This window comes from Leptopilina boulardi, unplaced genomic scaffold, assembly GCF_019393585.1.
Source record: "Leptopilina boulardi isolate dan_hultmark-lab unplaced genomic scaffold, ZJU_Lbou_2.1 LbouV2_330, whole genome shotgun sequence".
Lineage (NCBI taxonomy): Eukaryota > Metazoa > Arthropoda > Insecta > Hymenoptera > Figitidae > Leptopilina > Leptopilina boulardi.
Window position 1 is genome coordinate 2,723,365 of NW_026137897.1, and position 19,868 is coordinate 2,743,232.

General features: G+C 25.7%; 1 protein-coding gene and 1 non-coding gene across 2 annotated transcripts; one reads left to right on the top strand and one right to left on the bottom strand.

The window, feature by feature from the left end:
- Window positions 1–982: 982 nt before the first annotated feature.
- LOC127285103 (autophagy protein 5) lies at window positions 983–6,900 on the bottom strand. Its single transcript, XM_051310914.1, has 4 exons — window positions 6,599–6,900; window positions 6,319–6,521; window positions 5,375–5,697; window positions 983–2,014 (listed from the first exon to the last, which is right to left on the bottom strand). Exons 1-4 carry the CDS (start codon window positions 6,752–6,754, stop codon window positions 1,902–1,904), a joined length of 795 nt encoding a protein of 264 aa, XP_051166871.1. The 5' UTR covers window positions 6,755–6,900; the 3' UTR covers window positions 983–1,901.
- A 787-nt stretch (window positions 6,901–7,687) lies between these two features.
- Window positions 7,688–7,806, top strand: LOC127285346 (5S ribosomal RNA). Its single transcript, XR_007843593.1, has one exon. It is a non-coding gene; the product is annotated as a 5S ribosomal RNA (ribosomal RNA).
- The last annotated feature ends 12,062 nt before the right edge of the window (window positions 7,807–19,868 follow it).

Genomic DNA, 19,868 nt, shown 5'->3' on the forward strand with positions numbered 1-19,868 from the left:
TTAAACTTTCTAACTGTTCTAAATCATTTACAGCTTATCGTATAGTATTGTATATAAATATTATTATAAAGTTAAATGTTTATATGTGGCGGTAAATTTTATATGATAATTTAAATACGGTTCAATTGCATACGCACTAAATTTATAATGTAAATATAAAATTTATGAAAAAGAAAGTACGAACTTAATTTTTTAAAATCAATGTATGATAAAAAAACTGCAGGCATATTCACGTCATTAAACAATGACGTGAAGGTAGGTGCAAATCTGCAAGACCGTCACTGATATTAATGACGTGAATATAGCCACAAGTTTATACTCACGTCAGTAATTAATAACGTGAATATAGCCACAAGTCTATATTACCGTTATGGAGTATTTACACACTTTTGGTAAAAAATTTTCTTCACTTTGCAATTTTCCGAAATACACTTACCTGATTGGTTGTCCACAATAAATCAGATTCTGTACAACCAATCAGGTATCTGTATTTCGGAAAATGCAAAGTGAAGAAAATTTTTTACCGAAGGTGTGTAAATACTCCATAACGGTAATATAGACTTGTGGCTATATTCACGTTATTAATTACTGACGTCAGTATAAACTTGTGGCTATATTCACGTCATTAATATCAGTGACGCTCCATTATTGTTCAATGCTGTGATTATAGTCTCAAGTCTAGTTTAATGACGTGAATATAGCCACAAGTTCATATTCACGTCACTGATTAATAACGTGAATATAGCCACAAGTTTATATTAAAAATATAAATTGTATTTAGTAAATCGCCTTCGAATATAAAACGTTAAGCCTCGCATCATAGAATAAAATTAACTAATTTCAGTCATAAAATGTGAATGTTGCGTTTGAGAATTTGTAACCTTTACTTTTTATCATTGATATGGACTTATTAAATTATTATTTTATTAATTTTTTTTTGCCACTTTCACTTAAGGGGTTAAAAAATAAATTTTCGAAGTACTCCAATTTTTTTTTTTTCATGTATTGAAGAGGTTAAAACTCAAGAAATAGCTTGCGTCTCGTGAACTTAATTATTTTGTACACTTAGACCGCAGAAATACATTTATATACAATTTTTTTTTTAGCAGAATGTTTGCGTACAACACTTTTTTTTTTTACAACCCACACTTAACTTCATAAAGTTCCACGATTTAATAATTTAACACACCCACACGCACACATAGCTAATAATAAACAAAGTGAATAATTATTGATAAAATAAAAAGTATTTTTCATATTCACATATACCCACATTCATTCTAGTAAAATTTCACGAAGAAGTTAAACTTCAAAGAGTAATTAACAACAATGAAAGAAATTAACATATATAACCTTAAACTAAAAAAACATTTTGATTGAATCAATTAAAAATTATAATAACTTTCTTGAATATATTAATATAGTAATTGATTTTAATAACTATTTGAATCATAATTATCCATTTGAATTCTGACTTCTATTAAATGAAAAATAGTAAACCAAAAAACCAATCCAATTTTTAAATTTCAACTCAAAACTTACTAATTCTTTGAAACTATAAATAATTTTATTTGTAAAATAATATAAAAATATTTAACAAAATATTTTTATTTAGTTTAAGGTTAATGGAGTAAATTTCTTTAATCAAATTCAATATCTTTCTTCACTTCATAGACAAAATTAATATATATATTGAAAATTTTCTAGTTAGATAAAATAAATATCAGGATTACAAAGACGTTGTAAAAGAGATATAAAAAAATAAAATGATTTGGTATCATGTTACTGCCAAAAATTATAACTTATTCATTTGTAAATAATAAGAACAATTGGTCAATTTTTGTCTATTGACTAATTGACTAATGTTCTTGAAATTATTATTATTATATTTTATAAATGTGTTACGAGGACAGTAGGCATAAATGCAAAAAATTATCAGGATAACTGAAGTGTTCTGAAAGCCACTGCAACGGTGTTTCCAAAGGGGGTAAAATTCCATGTGTTCGAATTTGAACTGAAAAAATTTATTTATTAGTATATATAATAATGCTGAAAACTTTATTAAAGTTTGATTTCTATTTAAATAAATTTCTAAATAAATTTTTATTTAAAAAATATAATTAAAATCCAGTGAAAACTGATAAAAATATATCTGACCAATTGGGAGGAAATTACTTTTAACATTTTTATAATATACTAATTTTTTTACAAGAAAAAAAATTATTATAAATGTAGGGTAAGTGTACCAATTACGACGCGTCAGGCCTCGGATCGACTTAAAGGCACAAAAAAAGTCGCTTTAGTCGATTTATATTCCAAAAAAAGTCGAAAAAGTCGATTTTTTTTATTTTAACAAAAATATTTTACAGATTTTAAAATAAATTTTTTTTTTAAATAATAATACTTTTAAAATAGCTAAAGTTGAAATTTTTATCAATAATTGAATTTTAAAAGATTTTGTTAATTTTCAGACAATAATTAAATTTTACAGAACTACAAATAATTTATCAAACAATTTTTGGAAAACATTTTTTAAATGTAATTGAATTTTCAAAGATTTGCAATTGAAATTTTTAAAATTAATTGAACTTCAAGTGATTTTTAATTAAAATTTTTTGATGATTTCAATAAAAAAATTTATTAGAAATTGCGGACAAAAATACAATTTGAAAACCATTTTTCATTGAAAAATGGTTTCAGATAGTTGAATTTTCAAAGAATATTATAAAAATAGTTAAAAATAATTAAATTTCCTTAGAGTTATAATTGAAATTGTAAAATTTTAAAAAAATTTTCGATAGAAAATTTTAGAAATAATTAAATTTTAGAAGCTTTTAAATTCAAATTTTTGAAAATAATTGAATTATAATTAAAATTTTGGATAATAATTCAATTTTTGTTGATTTTTGATTGAAAATTTTGATAATAATTAATTTTGAATTCAAATTTTGGATAATTATTGAATTTTAATTGATTTTGAATTGAAATTTTTGATAATAATTGAATTTTATTTGATTTTAAATTGAAAATTTGGAAAATAATTTAATTTTAAAAGATTTTGAATTGAAAATTTTGAAAATAATTAAATATTCTTTGATTTTGAATTGAAATTTTGGGTAATAATTGAATTTTAGTTGATTTTGAATTCAAATTTTTGAAAATAATTAAATTTTATTTGATTTTTAATTGATTTATGATTTTGAATTAAAAATTTTTGGTATTTTTATTTGATATTTTTTTTTAAATTATAAACAATTGTTAAATTTCATAAAAATTTTAATTAAAAAATAATTTTAAATAATTGAATTTGTGATGAATTTCTTTAAAATTATTAAAAATAATTAATTTATTGAAGAATTTTAGTTAAAAATTTGTTAAATAATTGAAATAAATAAGATCTGAAGAAGATCTGCATTTTATACCAAAAAAGAAATATATTTTATTTAAAAAAATTTTTTTAAAAATGTAAAAAAAAGTCGAAATAGTCGCATTTTATTAAAATAAGTCGAAAAAAGTCGGAAATAGTCGAAAAAGTAGTATAATCCGAGGCCTGCGGCGCGTTCATAAAAAATAACTATTATTACTATTATATTTAATAAAACTGTTGCAAAATGATTAAAAAAAAATTATTTTAATCTTTTTTTTGATACAATTACTAATAAAGATGCAAATTTAAACAATTATTAATTTAATTATTTGAGATCAAATTTTTCCCTCGCCGTAATTGAAACATTTTTAAAATTTCCATTGGCTTCAATTACGGCGGGCAAAGTACCTTCAAAATACACGTAATTTTGGTCACTGAAACTGATACAAACGCGCCGTAATAGAAAATTACTCTATTAGTTTTAATTAGTATAATAATTAGTATATTTACCCTAGTAAAAAAAATTCTAAATTAATTTTCAGAAATTAATATAGGTTAAAAAATCCTAAAAATTAGAAAGAAATTAATTCAGAATTTTATAAAAATTTTTTATTCTATATTTAGAACTAAAAATTAATTTAGAATTTTTTTTTACATTTATTCATGTACCCCCTTTTTTTACTATTGTATTAATTTTTTTTGGTACCCTAAAACTATAGTTGGAAAATGCTCTGGAAAAAGAAAATGTCAAAATCATATCCTACTCTAATATCGAATCAAAACGTAGTCGATCTGATTTACGATATCAATTTGAGAACTATACAAGAAAACTCTGTACCGGTTTATATACTTCAATTTACCATAAAAAAAAATCGGACAAGTGCCAGTTACACTCGCATTAAAATCGAGGGTTCTGTACCATTAAACCTAAAATTTAAGGGGGTTAAAGTGTGAAGGCAGGTGGAAAAATTCCAATTTTGCTAAATTTTTCCTGTAATGTGAGCATAAAAACACATAGTCACAAATAACGAAAATTATCAGTTTTTCTTTGAAAACGCTATAATAATCAATTCTAATCGTTCTCGCTATATTTTTTTTGTAATCTACACGTAAAAATACGTAAAAATTTATAAATTTGAATCCCTTAAGATAAAGTTTTCTTTTTTTTTTATTCGAAAAATTCATGATTTTTTCCTAAAAATATGAGTTTTCCTTAAAAACAATATGATCATCAAGTCCAATCGTGCTCGGTAAATTTTTTCTGTAATCTATACGCAAAAATACGCATGTATACCAAATATGAACTGTCTTGGTCAAATAGTGTGTGCGCTAGGTGGATTAAACGCTTTTTTTCAAAATTTTTGATTTTTCCTTAACAACGCTATGTAAATCGATCCGAATCATGTTCGCTATATTTTTCCTGTAATTTTCACGTAAAAATACAAGTGTACCAAATTTGAGCTCTCTATGTGAAAAAATGTGGGGGTCATTTTTAGGGATTTTTTGTAAAAATTCATGGTTTTTCCTTGACAACGCTATGATAATCAATTCCTATCAGGTTCGCTATATTTTTCCTGTAATCTACACGCCAAAATACATATGTGTACCAAATTTCAGCCCTCTAGATAAATTCGTGTGGCCGCTACGGGGGGGGGGGTACATGCCTTGCTTCACTAGTCTCATTAATAGGGTTCCCCCTTCGGGTATGGAACCCTAAAAATTACTAACTTTGCTGAAGTTTTTAAAGCGCACAAAAAATTAAATCAAGAATTCTCTATAATTTTCCTCTATTCTACATTTATTTAGTTCCATTTTTATCTAAGGATAATAAAATTTGGTGAAAAAGCCATTCATTTGTTCTACCGTGTGAAAATGGCGTTCATTGGGGTAAATTTTTCAAACGGGAGAATAAATAATTGGCTTTACTTGATCTGAAAAAAAAACTTTATTAATCGAAAAAATTTTTGTTTAAAATTAATTTTAATTAAAAAGTATAAAAATACTTACCTTCTTCTTTATCGGGAAAAACTTCATGAAGTAAGTCTTTTAACGTTTTCCGATAACCTTCCTCATTAAGAGGTTTAACTAATTTTTGAATATAACTTTCGTCATTTACATAACAACGGAAAGGTATGTATTTAAAACCTTCCTCGTTACTGGGTTCCATTAGTCGATGATTAACAGCCCAAAATTGATCAAATTTATCGTTCAATAATCCAAGCCAAATTTGATTATGATCTTTTTTCTGCATACTAGAAACTACTTGACCTCGATGTTTGAGAACATCAGCCTCCTTTATACAAGACAAAAAATACGCTTCCACGACTTCTCTAAAAAAATAAATTTAATTTAGAAATCTTTTATTCCTTGGTTTATACTCCTTTATAATAATTATAATAAATGTATTAAATTAAAAAAATTACAATTTTTAAAAACGATAATTCAGTGAACTGAAAATTAGAACAAAAATTCATTCGCAGGTTTTTGCATTCAAATTAAATTGAATTTTCATTTAGCATAATTCTCATTCAACGGAATTTTAAGTGATACGAATTTTTAAAATTTCTAATTCACTGAATCTTAATTTGTCCAAATTTTTATTTGTACGAATTATTATTTGATAGAATTATTTTTTGTCAATTTGCAATTTTTGAACAAATGAAGATACGTCGTTTTAACAATTCTATTAAAATAACAATTCGTACAAATAAAAATTTGGACAAATTAAGATTCGTTGAATTGGAAATTCTATAATTTAATAATTCGAAAAATGGAAAATTCTGCTAAATTAAAATTCGGTTAAATTGTAATTTTTCTTTGAAATAAAAAAAATTGTGTAAAGAGAAATTCTGTAAAATAAAAATGTTTGTAACTAAAAAATTCTGTAAAGTAAAAATTTGTTATAAAAGAAATTTTGTTATAAATACTAAAAATTAAAAATAATTTCATACTTATTTTGACAGTGCATCAAAACGTTCTCGGGAAATTTATCAAAATGTACAATTATATTCCATGGTAATTGAATGTCATTACAATATAAATCTAAAAGTACTCCTATGGGAAAGTGCCATTTTAATGGAATTCCATTAAATTCAAGCCACATTTCATTTTCTTGTTTCTCTTGTTGAATGTGTCGCATAAAGTGTTTTCGCACCTATAAATTGTGAAATTGAATTTTATTATAGAATTTAAATAAATAATTTTATTATTAATAAAGAGTAATTTATTTACCTTATCAGTGCAAAGAGGAAAATAACTTAATCGAGGCACCATCAAGTAAAATGGATCTGGTGCTTGGAGTTCAGACACTTCTTCTGAGTCTAATTGAAAGCAAACTGGAATTTTTCCTTCCCATATTTCTCGCAGCACTTCACGATCGTTTGCCATTATATTTTTCTTTGTTTATGACTTATTTCAATGAAGAATTGAAAATAAAATTGATAAATACACGAGATAAATTATATTTTTGATGACATTTTGTCTAACATTGTAGGTTATGTTGACGTTTGTCTAGAAAGAGCAAGAGAGGAAGAATAGTGAGAGAGGTCATCGCAAGGCGTTTACGTTTTTATCAACATATGTTCATTCTGAAGTCGCTTATTTATCTGCTGCAGAGTACAGTTAACGGCGAACTTCATGTTTACAAACTAAGTGTAGATTTACCATCTGTCGGTAATAATACAAGCAGAAGGTAATTATATCCTTTCTTAAAAAAGACAGTGCATGCAAAGCACATGAAAATGTATCGAAATATCTCGATGGTCGAAAAAATCGAATGTAAGAAAAATATTACTAAAATGACAATTGACCCCCCCCCCCCGCCCCTTCACACAATGTAACAAATGATAACATTTTTTCCAGCCCCTTCCCCTCTTACCAATACGTATTACGTAATTTATGAATGGCCCCTTAGTATTATTTGACAGTAAAAAGTCAAAGAAAAAATTTGTAGGTTATGTTAAAATAAACAGAAATTTTTGTTGTAACTAATTGAATTACTCAAATTTTTTTCAGTTATTTTTACAATGAAAATCCCTTTTATACCTTTTATTAATAGTTAGTTATTTTTTTTTACTAATTACTGAGGTAAAAAGTCAACCAAGAGTTATTAACTGAAGAGTTAAAAACTCATTCAATTTATTTAACCCTCCTTTTAATAATTTAAAAAAAATCAAAATACTTTAAAATAAAATTTATAATAATGTTTAAAAAAATGGATTATAAATCTAAATTTTAACACTATTATTACCTTTTAAAAAAAAACAAAAGGGCTTGCCTGAGAGTTAACTATTTAGACAATTTGTAAAACTCATTATTTCAGCCAACGCTCATTTCACTGTGAATTCACTGGTTCTCGTCCGATCACCAAAGTTAAGCACAATTGAGCGCGGTTAGTACTTGGATGGGTGACCGCTTGGGAATACCGCGTAGTGTTGGCTTCCTTTTTTTTTTTTTTAATTTTTATAATTTAAAATTTTACAAAAATTTAGTTTACTAATTTTTTTTTATTATTTATTACAATTATTTCTTAAATTAATTCTTATTAATTAACCTAAAAATTCTGTTATGTAAAAATTAAGTAATTTAATAAAATTAAAATTTTTTAAGAAAATTCTATCATGCTCTCTCAATTTTCTTCGTTTACTTAAAAAAATTATATTAAAAAACAAATTTTGAGATTTAAACAAATTTTTCTTTTGGTTGTAGATCGTAGCTCCTGCGCGACGGCAACACAAAAAACATCAATGTAGCGAAGAGTGTTTATCATCTGAGTAGAAAGGCAGGACTAGCAAAGGTAACCAGCGCTGAATTAACTTTTTAACCATCAGATAAACTTGTAAATTCACAGGTGGCGCTGTTACTTTAATACTGTGGGATTCTTGGTAAAATAATATTAAAAATGTTTTTATTTAAAAGTTATGTAGAAGGGAATCACCACTAACACGTGTTCCACAATTGTAAAAAGGTTAAATTAAATAATTGTTAATTATTAAAATAATATTTATTTGGTAGATAAAATTACGTGACATCTCTCTCAACGCAAGAGAGAAACGCTCTGGACTCACACTTATCATACTACGATCCCCACAATACTTGGTACAATTAAAAACAATGGAACGTTTCAACAAAAATTTTCTTATATAATTTGTTACTTCGGATCTGCTTAACCTTTCACAAACAGCACAACATATTGCTGTAAGGTTATGTATTGTAAGGTTACATCGTAAGTCTGTACATCCAGAGAAATAATATAGTTGTCTCACAGCCAAATAAATATTTAGTTGATTCAAATAAATTTTTATTTGATTTAAATAAATATTTCTTTAATTTAAATAAAAAAATTTATTTACGCCAAATAAATAAGCTAGTTGGCTGTAAGACAAATGAGAGGCTGATAGTAAAAATGATTTAAAATAACATTGGGAGCAAAAGTGGGATAAGTGACTTGGGAGCAAAAACGGGTTAAAATGATTCGTGTAATTTATTGATAAATTCATTATATTATCGATTAAAAAATATTAATTATAATAAAATATGCATTTTTTCCTATTGTTAATATTTTTTAGTCGATAATATAATGAATTTATCAATAAATTACACGAATCATTTTAACACGTTTTTGCTCCCAAGTCACTTATCCCACTTTTGCTCCCAATGTTATTTTAAACCATTTTTACTATCAGCCCCTCAAATATACGTTTACTTAACTCAAATATATTATATTTGGTTCAAATAAAACATTTCTTTGGGTGCGTAGTAGTGAACTGACTTCAAAGTTCCGTCCTGATAGTAAGGTTACATGTAAAGGTTGTAGTATAAGGTTACATGTCAAGTTTGTAGTATAACCTTACACACCGAGAAAAAAGATTTCTTTGATTCTTCAAAGAAATCAATTTTTTTTGACAAATTTTTCTTTGATTCGAAGGAAATTTATTTGTTTCCAACAAATTTAGTGTTTGATTCAAAAAAAAATTATCTTCATTTCAAAGAAATTTGTTATTTAATTCAAATAAATGTTTCTTTAACCCTATATCAATGTTAGAATTTCTTCGATTTAATGCAGAAATTTCTTTCATTCAAAGAAAGTTCTTTTGAATCAATGGAATTTTCTTTGAAAAAAACTTTTTTTTTAAAAGAACTTTTTTTCTTTCAAAGAAAATTTTAATTTGAATAAAAGAAAACAAGCCAAATAAACTGGTTTCTTTAAATCAATGAAATCTTTTCTCAGGGTGCATGTAAAGATTGTAGTAAGCTTACTCGGTAAGGTTGCGGTAAGCTTACGCGATAAGGTTATGCGGTTTAACTGGGCTGAGATTTTTTTCCCTTCTAAAAAAATTTCCAAAAAACAGCTTTTTTATGCTTTCTAATTCAGGAAACCCCCTTAAATATATATTTTCAAACTGTTGCGCGGAAGAACAATAGAATATTTTAATATTCACCCCTCATCGTTTTATTTTATTCATGTAAGCGACTCTTTTTATTTATCTTTTATGATCTACCTCGCTATCATAAACTTTTCATCGCAAGCCATCAGAAGCTTCTAATGTCATTCCGACACAAAATGATAAAAAAAAAAAACAAAAAATGTCTATCGTGATATTATTTTGATTTGTCTCGAATTGTGGGCAGGTGATTGCGGCGACAGACGGAGAGCGAACATGAATCGCAGAGGTCCTTTCTTGATCTCTTAGCTAAGTTTATAGGATATATATATAGCCATTCCAGTTTGAATCATTTCCGATGTTACTCTGTCCTGTGCTGGCTATTATATATACTGATGGTATATAACATATGCTCAACATAAAGAGCAGATGGCAAAAGTGTTAGACTTGCAACAAAAAATTAGTTCATATAAGACACGTACAACACGAAAATAAAAGGGAATTAATGATTTTTCTCCTTAGAGATTTACCCCATTATACAATAATCAATAATAATTAATACAGTGGAAGCTTATAATTATCAGTCACTCGGTAAACCGTCAGCGCTGTTATCCGTCACTGAATCCATCACATAAAAACATGTTTAGACTGATTGTCAAAAAAATTAATTTTTTATAGTTAAATTCAATTTTCTTTTTTGTTAATGATAAATTTTAAACTATAATTTTGCCTTAATTTTTGTGGTTTATATATATATTTATATGTGTATAGATATCGAGAATTAACTTGTAAAAACCTTAATTAATATACTGTTTGAAGTAACGCGTTACTTTAAACGTTGTTTCCGTTACTTATTTTAGATAACGATAACGGCGTTACTATCGAAAAAGTAAAGGTATAACGAGTTACTTTTATAAAAGAAGTAACAGTAACGAATTACTGTTTAGAAAAAGTAACGGTAACGATAAAGCGTTACTATTTTTTAGTAACGGAGCAAATACTAACTACTATTACTACTTTGTGTATTTAAAATGTTTCGTAACCTTAAAAAAATACCCCCTCACGTAACGGATCATATCAAAATTACAACCCTCCCTGTTTAATATTACGTAATTTATGAAAGTATGAGCAAGTATTATACCCACTAGAAACTATATTTGACTTAAAGGGAGGAGGGTATAGTTATATGAAAGTGACAAGGGAAGTTGAAGCATTTTTTGAGGATCTGTGATTTACTAAGGGAGGGGTAGAAACAATGTTCAAAACAGCGTGACGTAATTAATGATCGGCCCCCTACTGAAAATTCTCATATAGGATCTTATATAGGATCTCACATAAATTCATATATTAAAATCCACATAAAATCCTATGTGTCATGTAAGAAACTATATAGGATCTTATGAAAAATCATTTAGGAAATTGAGACATGATTTGAAGTAGGATTCGATGTAAATTCTTACAAACGTATTCTTAGGTACCCAGATAGCAATCGTGCGTAGCATGTCACGCATTTTACGTGCGGGGCACGCAGTGATGGCTATAATGCATGCATTTCGCCTGCACTTAATAATTATGTGTGAGAGCTAGTTCAGTGCAAGCAAAATGCCTATCATTTCGCTGACATTTACATGCGTGTAACAAAACACTTAGAAAATTTTCGTGAATTTTTGAACTTGAAAATTTTTTGTCGAAAAATGAACTTAATTAATTACTGTTCGATTGTCGAGTGTTGAATTCAACATATAAAAACATATATATAATAAAATAAAGTCTTCTTTTTTATACACGTATTTTTATTTACTTAACATATTTTAAAATACTGTAATTCAGATATTCATTTAATAGTACATAATATAAATTTTATGAACGGCGCATGCATTTTACCGGCACGCGTGGCACCCCATGCGGGTTAATCATCACGCGTGCGAGCGAAATGTTAGGCATTGTGCGCGCATTTTGCTATCTGGGTAATAAGTTATGTAAATTCCTATGTGAAATCCCACAATTTTTTCTGGTCACATTTTTTCCTTCAATTTCTTATGTCAATTTCTCATGTCAATTTCCTTCGTGTTTTCTCATTAAAAAACATACCAAAATTCATTGCTCAATCCATAACCAGAAATTTTCCTATATCAAATCAAACATCAAATCTTTTTTCGATTCTTGAATAAAAAATTATTACAAAAAATCTGATATGAAATCATATTAAAAATCGTCACGTGGGATCATATATATGATTGATTTGAACGTAAGAAATCATATAGGATTTCATGTAGATTCTGAAATATCTATATCTAAGATATCACATAGAATTATATAAAGGAAACAATATAGGATTTCATATAGGAATTTTCAGTTGGCAGACGGCAGTTTATAAAAATTAAAAATTATTTAATTAAAAATCAAATAATATTACTGTAATTCATCTGAAAAGAAAAGAAATTGTGCTTTGCAATACACCTTCTGAGTTAGAGTCTCAGCTTTTATAGTATTCAAGATTGATCTCAACTGTGAGAAAAAAAATTAGCACCATCTGGCGGCGTAAGAGTGGAACTATGATGATATACATCTATATTTGAATTTCCCATATAATTTCCGACATAATTTCTCATATAATTTCCGACTTGGTATCTTAGATGAACAATTAAAACAATGAAATCCACACATGACATCCCACATAAATTCCTATATGTGATGAATTCTTACATGAAATCCAATAAAGGATCCTATATAGGATTTTATATATGATCCTACATAAGATTTTACATGGATTTTTATAATATATTTCAGTATGATGAATTCTTACATCCCAATGGGAAATAAACGATTGGTTTAATAATGGCCCAATAATGGGAGCCATTCGTTCCAATATTGTTGCAATGATGGCACACAATATTGGACCGCGATTGGTAAAATCTTGGGATGATCACGATGTTGCCAATCATTGGTAGCCAATGTTGTTTCATCATTGGCTGCCAAGAAAAAAATCGGTTTCTGAAAAGCTCGGTTATTAATTGGCTACCAAGATTGGACCATTATTGAAAACCAACGATCGGCTTCCAATAATGGTCCAATCTTGGTAGCCAATTAATAACCAAGCTTTTTAGAAACCGATTTTTTTCTTGGCAGCCAATGATGAAACAACATTGGCTACCAATGATTGGCAACATCGTGATCAGCCCAAGATTTTTTTAATCGTGGTTCAGTATTGGGTACCAATAGTTCGAGAAAAAAATAAATTTCACACATTACAAAAAAAGATAGTTAAAATATCTTCAACCAATAAAAAGGGAAGAATATTTGCAAAGTGCGAACAAAATTGAACTGAATCCTTGACGACAAGGGAGGCTATTCTTATAGTGTTAAGGAAACATCTTGTTAGTGAGCAGAAACGACTACCGCACACCCTATATGTTACTTGTCGGAATTAATTCCATGCGCGTATGTTTTTGCGCAGCGCGGGGATTTTCAAATATCATTAGAAACATTGTAAGAAAGATGTAATAAATTTTTATTACAATACATTAAAAAAAATTAATTTAATTAAATGAACGAAAAAATAACACAAATATATATATATATATATATATATATATATATATATAATATATACTTACATATTAATTATTTTTTTATTATATGTATACATAAAATATTTTTTCAACATTTAAAATTGCCCTAAAATATTTCCGACAAAAATTTTTTTGGGCTGAAAAAGTCTTTTTATTTAAATATCTAATTAAACGAATCAAAAATTTATTGATTTTAAATTTCATTTTTTCATAAATCAAATCACAGCACAGTTATTTAAAAAATTATATCTTTTTAATTTAATTAGTTTTAAAAAAATTTTATTTTAAAATTAATTATTTAAAAATTTTTTGAAACTAATTAAATTTATTGATTTTTAAAATTCAAGTTTTTTAATTTGACTGTGTTTAAAATTCATTTGAAATAAAATCTAAGTATTTTGAAATTTACTTTTTTTTTAATTAAAATGTTTATAAAAATTTATTACTACTTTTAATTTTATTTCTATGCAAATTCAATTACCTATTTTATAAATTTAATATTTTCTATTTTAATTGTGTTTAACTTCAATTACATTAAAATCTAATTGCTTGGCAATTTACCTTTCAAATTTTAATTATTATTTTATTTTTCAATTCAATTGTTTTTAAAAATTATTTACTATTTTTAATTTCATTAACAAGAAAATTTAATTGTTAATGTTAATGAAATTAAAAATAGTAAATAATTTTTAAAAACAATTGAATTGAAAAATAAAATAATAATTAAAATTTGAAAGGTAAATTGCCAAGCAATTAGATTTTAATGTAATTGAAGTTAAACACAATTAAAATAGAAAATATTAAATTTATAAAATAGGTAATTGAATTTGCATAGAAATAAAATTAAAAGTAGTAATAAATTTTTATAAACATTTTAGGGTCATTCCATTATATTTCACCTAAAGTCGTTGCGGCCTAATTTTTAAAGAAGTTGATACTTTCAGAAATGATTTTTTATGATATTTAGGAAACGAAATAAAAAGAATTAAGTTAAAATTTTTATTATTTATCTCAAAATATGTATTTAAAGTGGACAAGGTGCGGAAAAATGTCACCTTTTTAGCATTTAGAAACTTTTTTTAAAAACATAGAAAAATTGTTAAAAGTGTAAAAAAAATTATTTTTTCTTGTTTAGAATCGATTAATTATCTATTTTTTAATGATTAAAGTAGTAAATAAATTAAAATAATATATAAAATAAGTTTTCAAAGTTGGTCTGTCAAATAACCTAATTTTGGGATTTTTATTAATTAATTACTAAAAAGTGGAGTTATTAAATAAAATAAAAACTTACCGAATGTAAAGTATTTGTGGTGAACTTTCAAATTTTCTTAGCACTTTGTACTTTTTAAATTTATAAATGTAAAAAATCTTGAGTCGAAAATTTGCACTTTGTTGACTTTTCCGATTTTTAATCGCTTGTAACTCTTTTGGTGCAAAATAAAAACTTTTGAAACCTTATGGAATATTTAAGTTAAATCTAAATAAAAACTCACTGCAATTTTCGTGATGGATTTTGATCAAGATTAGAAGAAAATTTAATTCCAAAATTGTACGTATATTTCCAGGTTAATGTATGTAATTTTTCGTCTTTGAAGTAGTGGCCCAACTTCAAGTTTAAAAAAATTACATACATTAACCTGGAAATATACGTACAATTTTGGAATTAAATTTTCTCCTTATCTCGATCAAAATCCACCACAAAAATTTAAGTGAGTTTTTATTTAGATTTAACTTAAATATTCCATAAGGTTTCAAAAGTTTTTATTTTGCACCAAAAGAGTTACAAGCGATTAAAAATCGGAAAAGTCAACAAAGTGCAAATTTTCGACTCAAGATTTTTTACATTTATAAATTTAAAAAGTACAAAGTGCTAAGAAAATTTGAAAGTTCACCACAAATACTTTACATTCGGTAAGTTTTTATTTTATTTAATAACTCCACTTTTTAGTAATTAATTAATAAAAATCCCAAAATTAGGTTATTTGACAGACCAACTTTGAAAACTTATTTTATATATTATTTTAATTTATTTACTACTTTAATCATTAAAAAATAGATAATTAATCGATTCTAAACAAGAAAAAATAATTTTTTTTACACTTTTAACAATTTTTCTATGTTTTTAAAAAAAGTTTCTAAATGCTAAAAAGGTGACATTTTTCCGCACCTTGTCCACTTTAAATACATATTTTGAGATAAATAATAAAAATTTTAACTTAATTCTTTTTATTTCGTTTCCTAAATATCATAAAAAATCATTTCTGAAAGTATCAACTTCTTTAAAAATTAGGCCGCAACGACTTTAGGTGAAATATAATGGAATGACCCTTTAATTAAAAAAAAAGTAAATTTCAAAATACTTAGATTTTATTTCAAATGAATTTTAAACACAGTCAAATTAAAAAACTTGAATTTTAAAAATCAATAAATTTAATTAGTTTCAAAAAATTTTTAAATAATTAATTTTAAAATAAAATTTTTTTAAAACTAATTAAATTAAAAAGATATAATTTTTTAAATAACTGTGCTGTGATTTGATTTATGAAAAAATGAAATTTAAAATCAATAAATTTTTGATTCGTTTAATTAGATATTTAAATAAAAAGACTTTTTCAGCCCAAAAAAATTTTTGTCGGAAATATTTTAGGGCAATTTTAAATGTTGAAAAAATATTTTATGTATACATATAATAAAAAAATAATTAATATGTAAGTATATATTATATATATATATATATATATATATATTTGTGTTATTTTTTCGTTCATTTAATTAAATTAATTTTTTTTAATGTATTGTAATAAAAATTTATTACATCTTTCTTACAATGTTTCTAATGATATTTGAAAATCCCCGCGCTGCGCAAAAACATACGCGCATGGAATTAATTCCGACAAGTAACATATAGGGTGTGCGGTAGTCGTTTCTGCTCACTAACAAGATGTTTCCTTAACACTATAAGAATAGCCTCCCTTGTCGTCAAGGATTCAGTTCAATTTTGTTCGCACTTTGCAAATATTCTTCCCTTTTTATTGGTTGAAGATATTTTAACTATCTTTTTTTGTAATGTGTGAAATTTATTTTTTTCTCGAACTATTGGTACCCAATACTGAACCACGATTAAAAAAATCTTGGGATGATCACGATGTTGCCAATCATTGGTAGCCAATGTTGTTTCATCATTGGCTGCCAAGAAAAAAATCGGTTTCTGAAAAGCTCGGTTATTAATTGGCTACCAAGATTGGACCATTATTGAAAACCAACGATCGGCTTCCAATAATGGTCCAATCTTGGTAGCCAATTAATAACCAAGCTTTTTAGAAACCGATTTTTTTCTTGGCAGCCAATGATGAAACAACATTGGCTACCAATGATTGGCAACATCGTGATCATCCCAAGATTTTACCAATCGCGGTCCAATATTGTGTGCCAATAGTTTGACAAGAATAAAACGATTGGAAACCATTCTTGGCCCATTATTTGTCCAATCGTAACCAATGGCAATTTCCCATTGGGATGAGATCCTATATAGGATTTTATATATGATCCTACATAAATTTTTATATATGTATTTCAGTATGATGAATTCTTACATGAGATCCTATATAGGATTTTATGTAGGATCCTATACAAGATCCTATAGTTCAAAACACTGCTTTCCTAAATGAAATAAAATTAAACGGAAAAAAGTTCATATTTTATAAACAAATTAAATAATTTAATATTAAAGGTTACAAAACAAAATGTTTATTTAGACAATGCTTTTAATGGAATAATTTGAAACTTGTTACTCGGGAGTTTTGGAATATAGTAAATGACGAATATTATTATTTTGCTAATAAATTAAAATTATCGATAGAAAAAGAATGAAAACATGTTGAAAAAATTGGAAGAATTATTATTTTGGCTGCATTGTAATTTTTCCATAAAAGAAAAGTTTTAAACTCGTTAAAAAATGCAAAAAAATATTTTTACTTCATTCCGAAGATTATTATTAAATATTGTTGACTTTGGATTTTATGTTTCTTGTAATAAAAATATAGAAACGTGAAAAGATTAAAAAGAATTTTTGTTGCCTTGCTCTTTTAAATTTCTTTTTTAAAAAAGTTTTGAAATCGTTAAAAAAAATTTTTTTTTAATTATTTTGCCTAAAGGGGCACTCCATAAACTACGTTACCTATTTTAGGGGAGGAGGAGGTCTAAAAAGTATGAAAAATTGGTAACGTAGTTTATGGACGGTTCCAAAGTAGTTGCAATTATAAAATTAAGTAATTACTTTTTAACGAATTAATATAAGAATTGATTATTATCATAATAATTGATAACTATTAAAGTAATACTAATTCGTTAAAAAATATTTACTTAATTTCATAATTTCCCAACTACTTTAGGCAAAATAATTATTCAAAAATTTTTAACGATTTCAAAACTTTTATCGCAAATACAATTTAAAAGCAAGGCAACAATAATAACATTTTAATCTTTTCAAGTTTCTATACTCTATTACAAGAAACATAAAAATCCAAGGACAATAATACCCCAACTGACCCTATTAGTTGGTATCAGCATCCCTCAAAACTCCCGAATAACAAAAATCCTGTAATATTTTATAAGGTGTTATTATTGTTGATCAGAGTCCAATTATTGTCATAGATGTTGATTTTGTTTATATATACTGATCTTTATTTCATAAAAAATAATAATATTCTATTGAGAAATTTCTCAATGATTACAAATAAAAAATATATAATAAAAAATCGAGCTTTCGCCTCTCTAAGAAAGGCCTTTTCAAGATAACGGTTTTAAAACTGTAACATAACAAGTTAAAAAGTTATAAAGATTACGTCGGAATAAGTCAAATTATCAATATTACAGACGATTCTAACCTATACGTACCATGTGAGCATTTACACTTTGTTCCTTTCGGAAACTTAAAGGCATATCAATTTATATTTTTTCATAAAGTAAGAGTAAAAAATTGTATTTGTGTTTCTATGACAAAAATCCTGTAAATCGGATTTTTTTTACGAATTTGACAGATATTATCCCCAATTTTTTTCAGTATTTTTTCCAAATCTATCAGATATTCTTTCTCATATTTACTTATCATCTTTTCCGAATCAATTGGAAATTATACCGACTATTTTTACAAATATTTTTCCTATCGTTAAGTAATAATTTTTTCAAACTAATCGGAAATTTTATCCTTATTTGATAAATAAGGACTATAAATAAATAAATAAAAGTTTGTATAAAAAGTTAAATTTATTTACAAAACGACATAAAAATAATTCTATTCGAATTCTTTTAACATTAAAATACTTAAGTATATTTCTTAAAGAAAGGCAGAGGAGTATCTTTTATAATATTTTGGTTTCAGGAAAATCACATTTATGAATTAAAACTGACAATATTTGCAATTAACCTGATCACTTTTGAATCCTCTTCCGTTTTTTTTTATTTATTTTTTCTTCCTCTCTTGTGTCCTGTTTGTGGATTAATGTCCATGAACATCCTAGAAAGGTATTGCAAAGCACAATTTCTTTTCTTTTCATATGAATTGCAATAATATTATTTGATTTTTAATTAAATAATTTTTAATTTTTATAAACTGCCGTCTGCCAACTGAAAATTCCTATATGAAATCCTATATTGTTTCCTTTATATAATTCTATGTGAAATCTTAAATATAAATATTTCAGAATCTACATGAAATCCTATATGATTTCTTATGTTCAAATCAATCATATATATGATCTCACGTGAGGATTTTCAATATGATTTCATATCAGATTATTTGTAATAATTTTTATTCAAGAATCGAAAAAAGATTTGATATATAATTTGATATAGGAAAATTTCTGGTTAAGGATTGAGCAATGAATTTTGGTATGTTTTTTAGTGAGAAAACACGAAGGAAATTGACATAAGAAATTGAAAGAAAAAATGTGAATAGAAAAAATTGTAGGATTTCACATAGGAATTTACATAATTTATTACTTAAGAATACGTTTATAAGAATTTACATCGAATCCTATTTCAAATCATGTCTCAATTTCCTATATGATTTTTCATAGGATCCTATATAGTTTCTTACATGACACATAGGATTTTATATGGATTTTAATATATGAATTTATGTGAGATCCTATATATAAGATCCTATATGAGAATTTTCAGTAGGGGAAACAATGGTCAAAACAGCGTGACATAATTAATGATCGGCCCTACATTTATTTACTCATTTAACCCTTTAACGTTTAATAACGTGCTACTTTTCGACATGGATTTTAATTTCGTATACAATTAGCAGAAAAAAGATTTATAAATGTTAAACATACCGTTTTCAACTATTTTTGAGTTTACTCTTTCTAATATTTTGTTGTCAAAATTGGCCAAAAATGACATTTATAACCACCCCTTTTCTTCAAAACACCAAAAAAAAAATTAAGTTTTCGTTATGTAAAAATTTTTTTTATTCAATTCTATTAAAAATGGCGCCTGAATTCCAAAAATATTAAAAAAAATTCCCCATGAAAATTA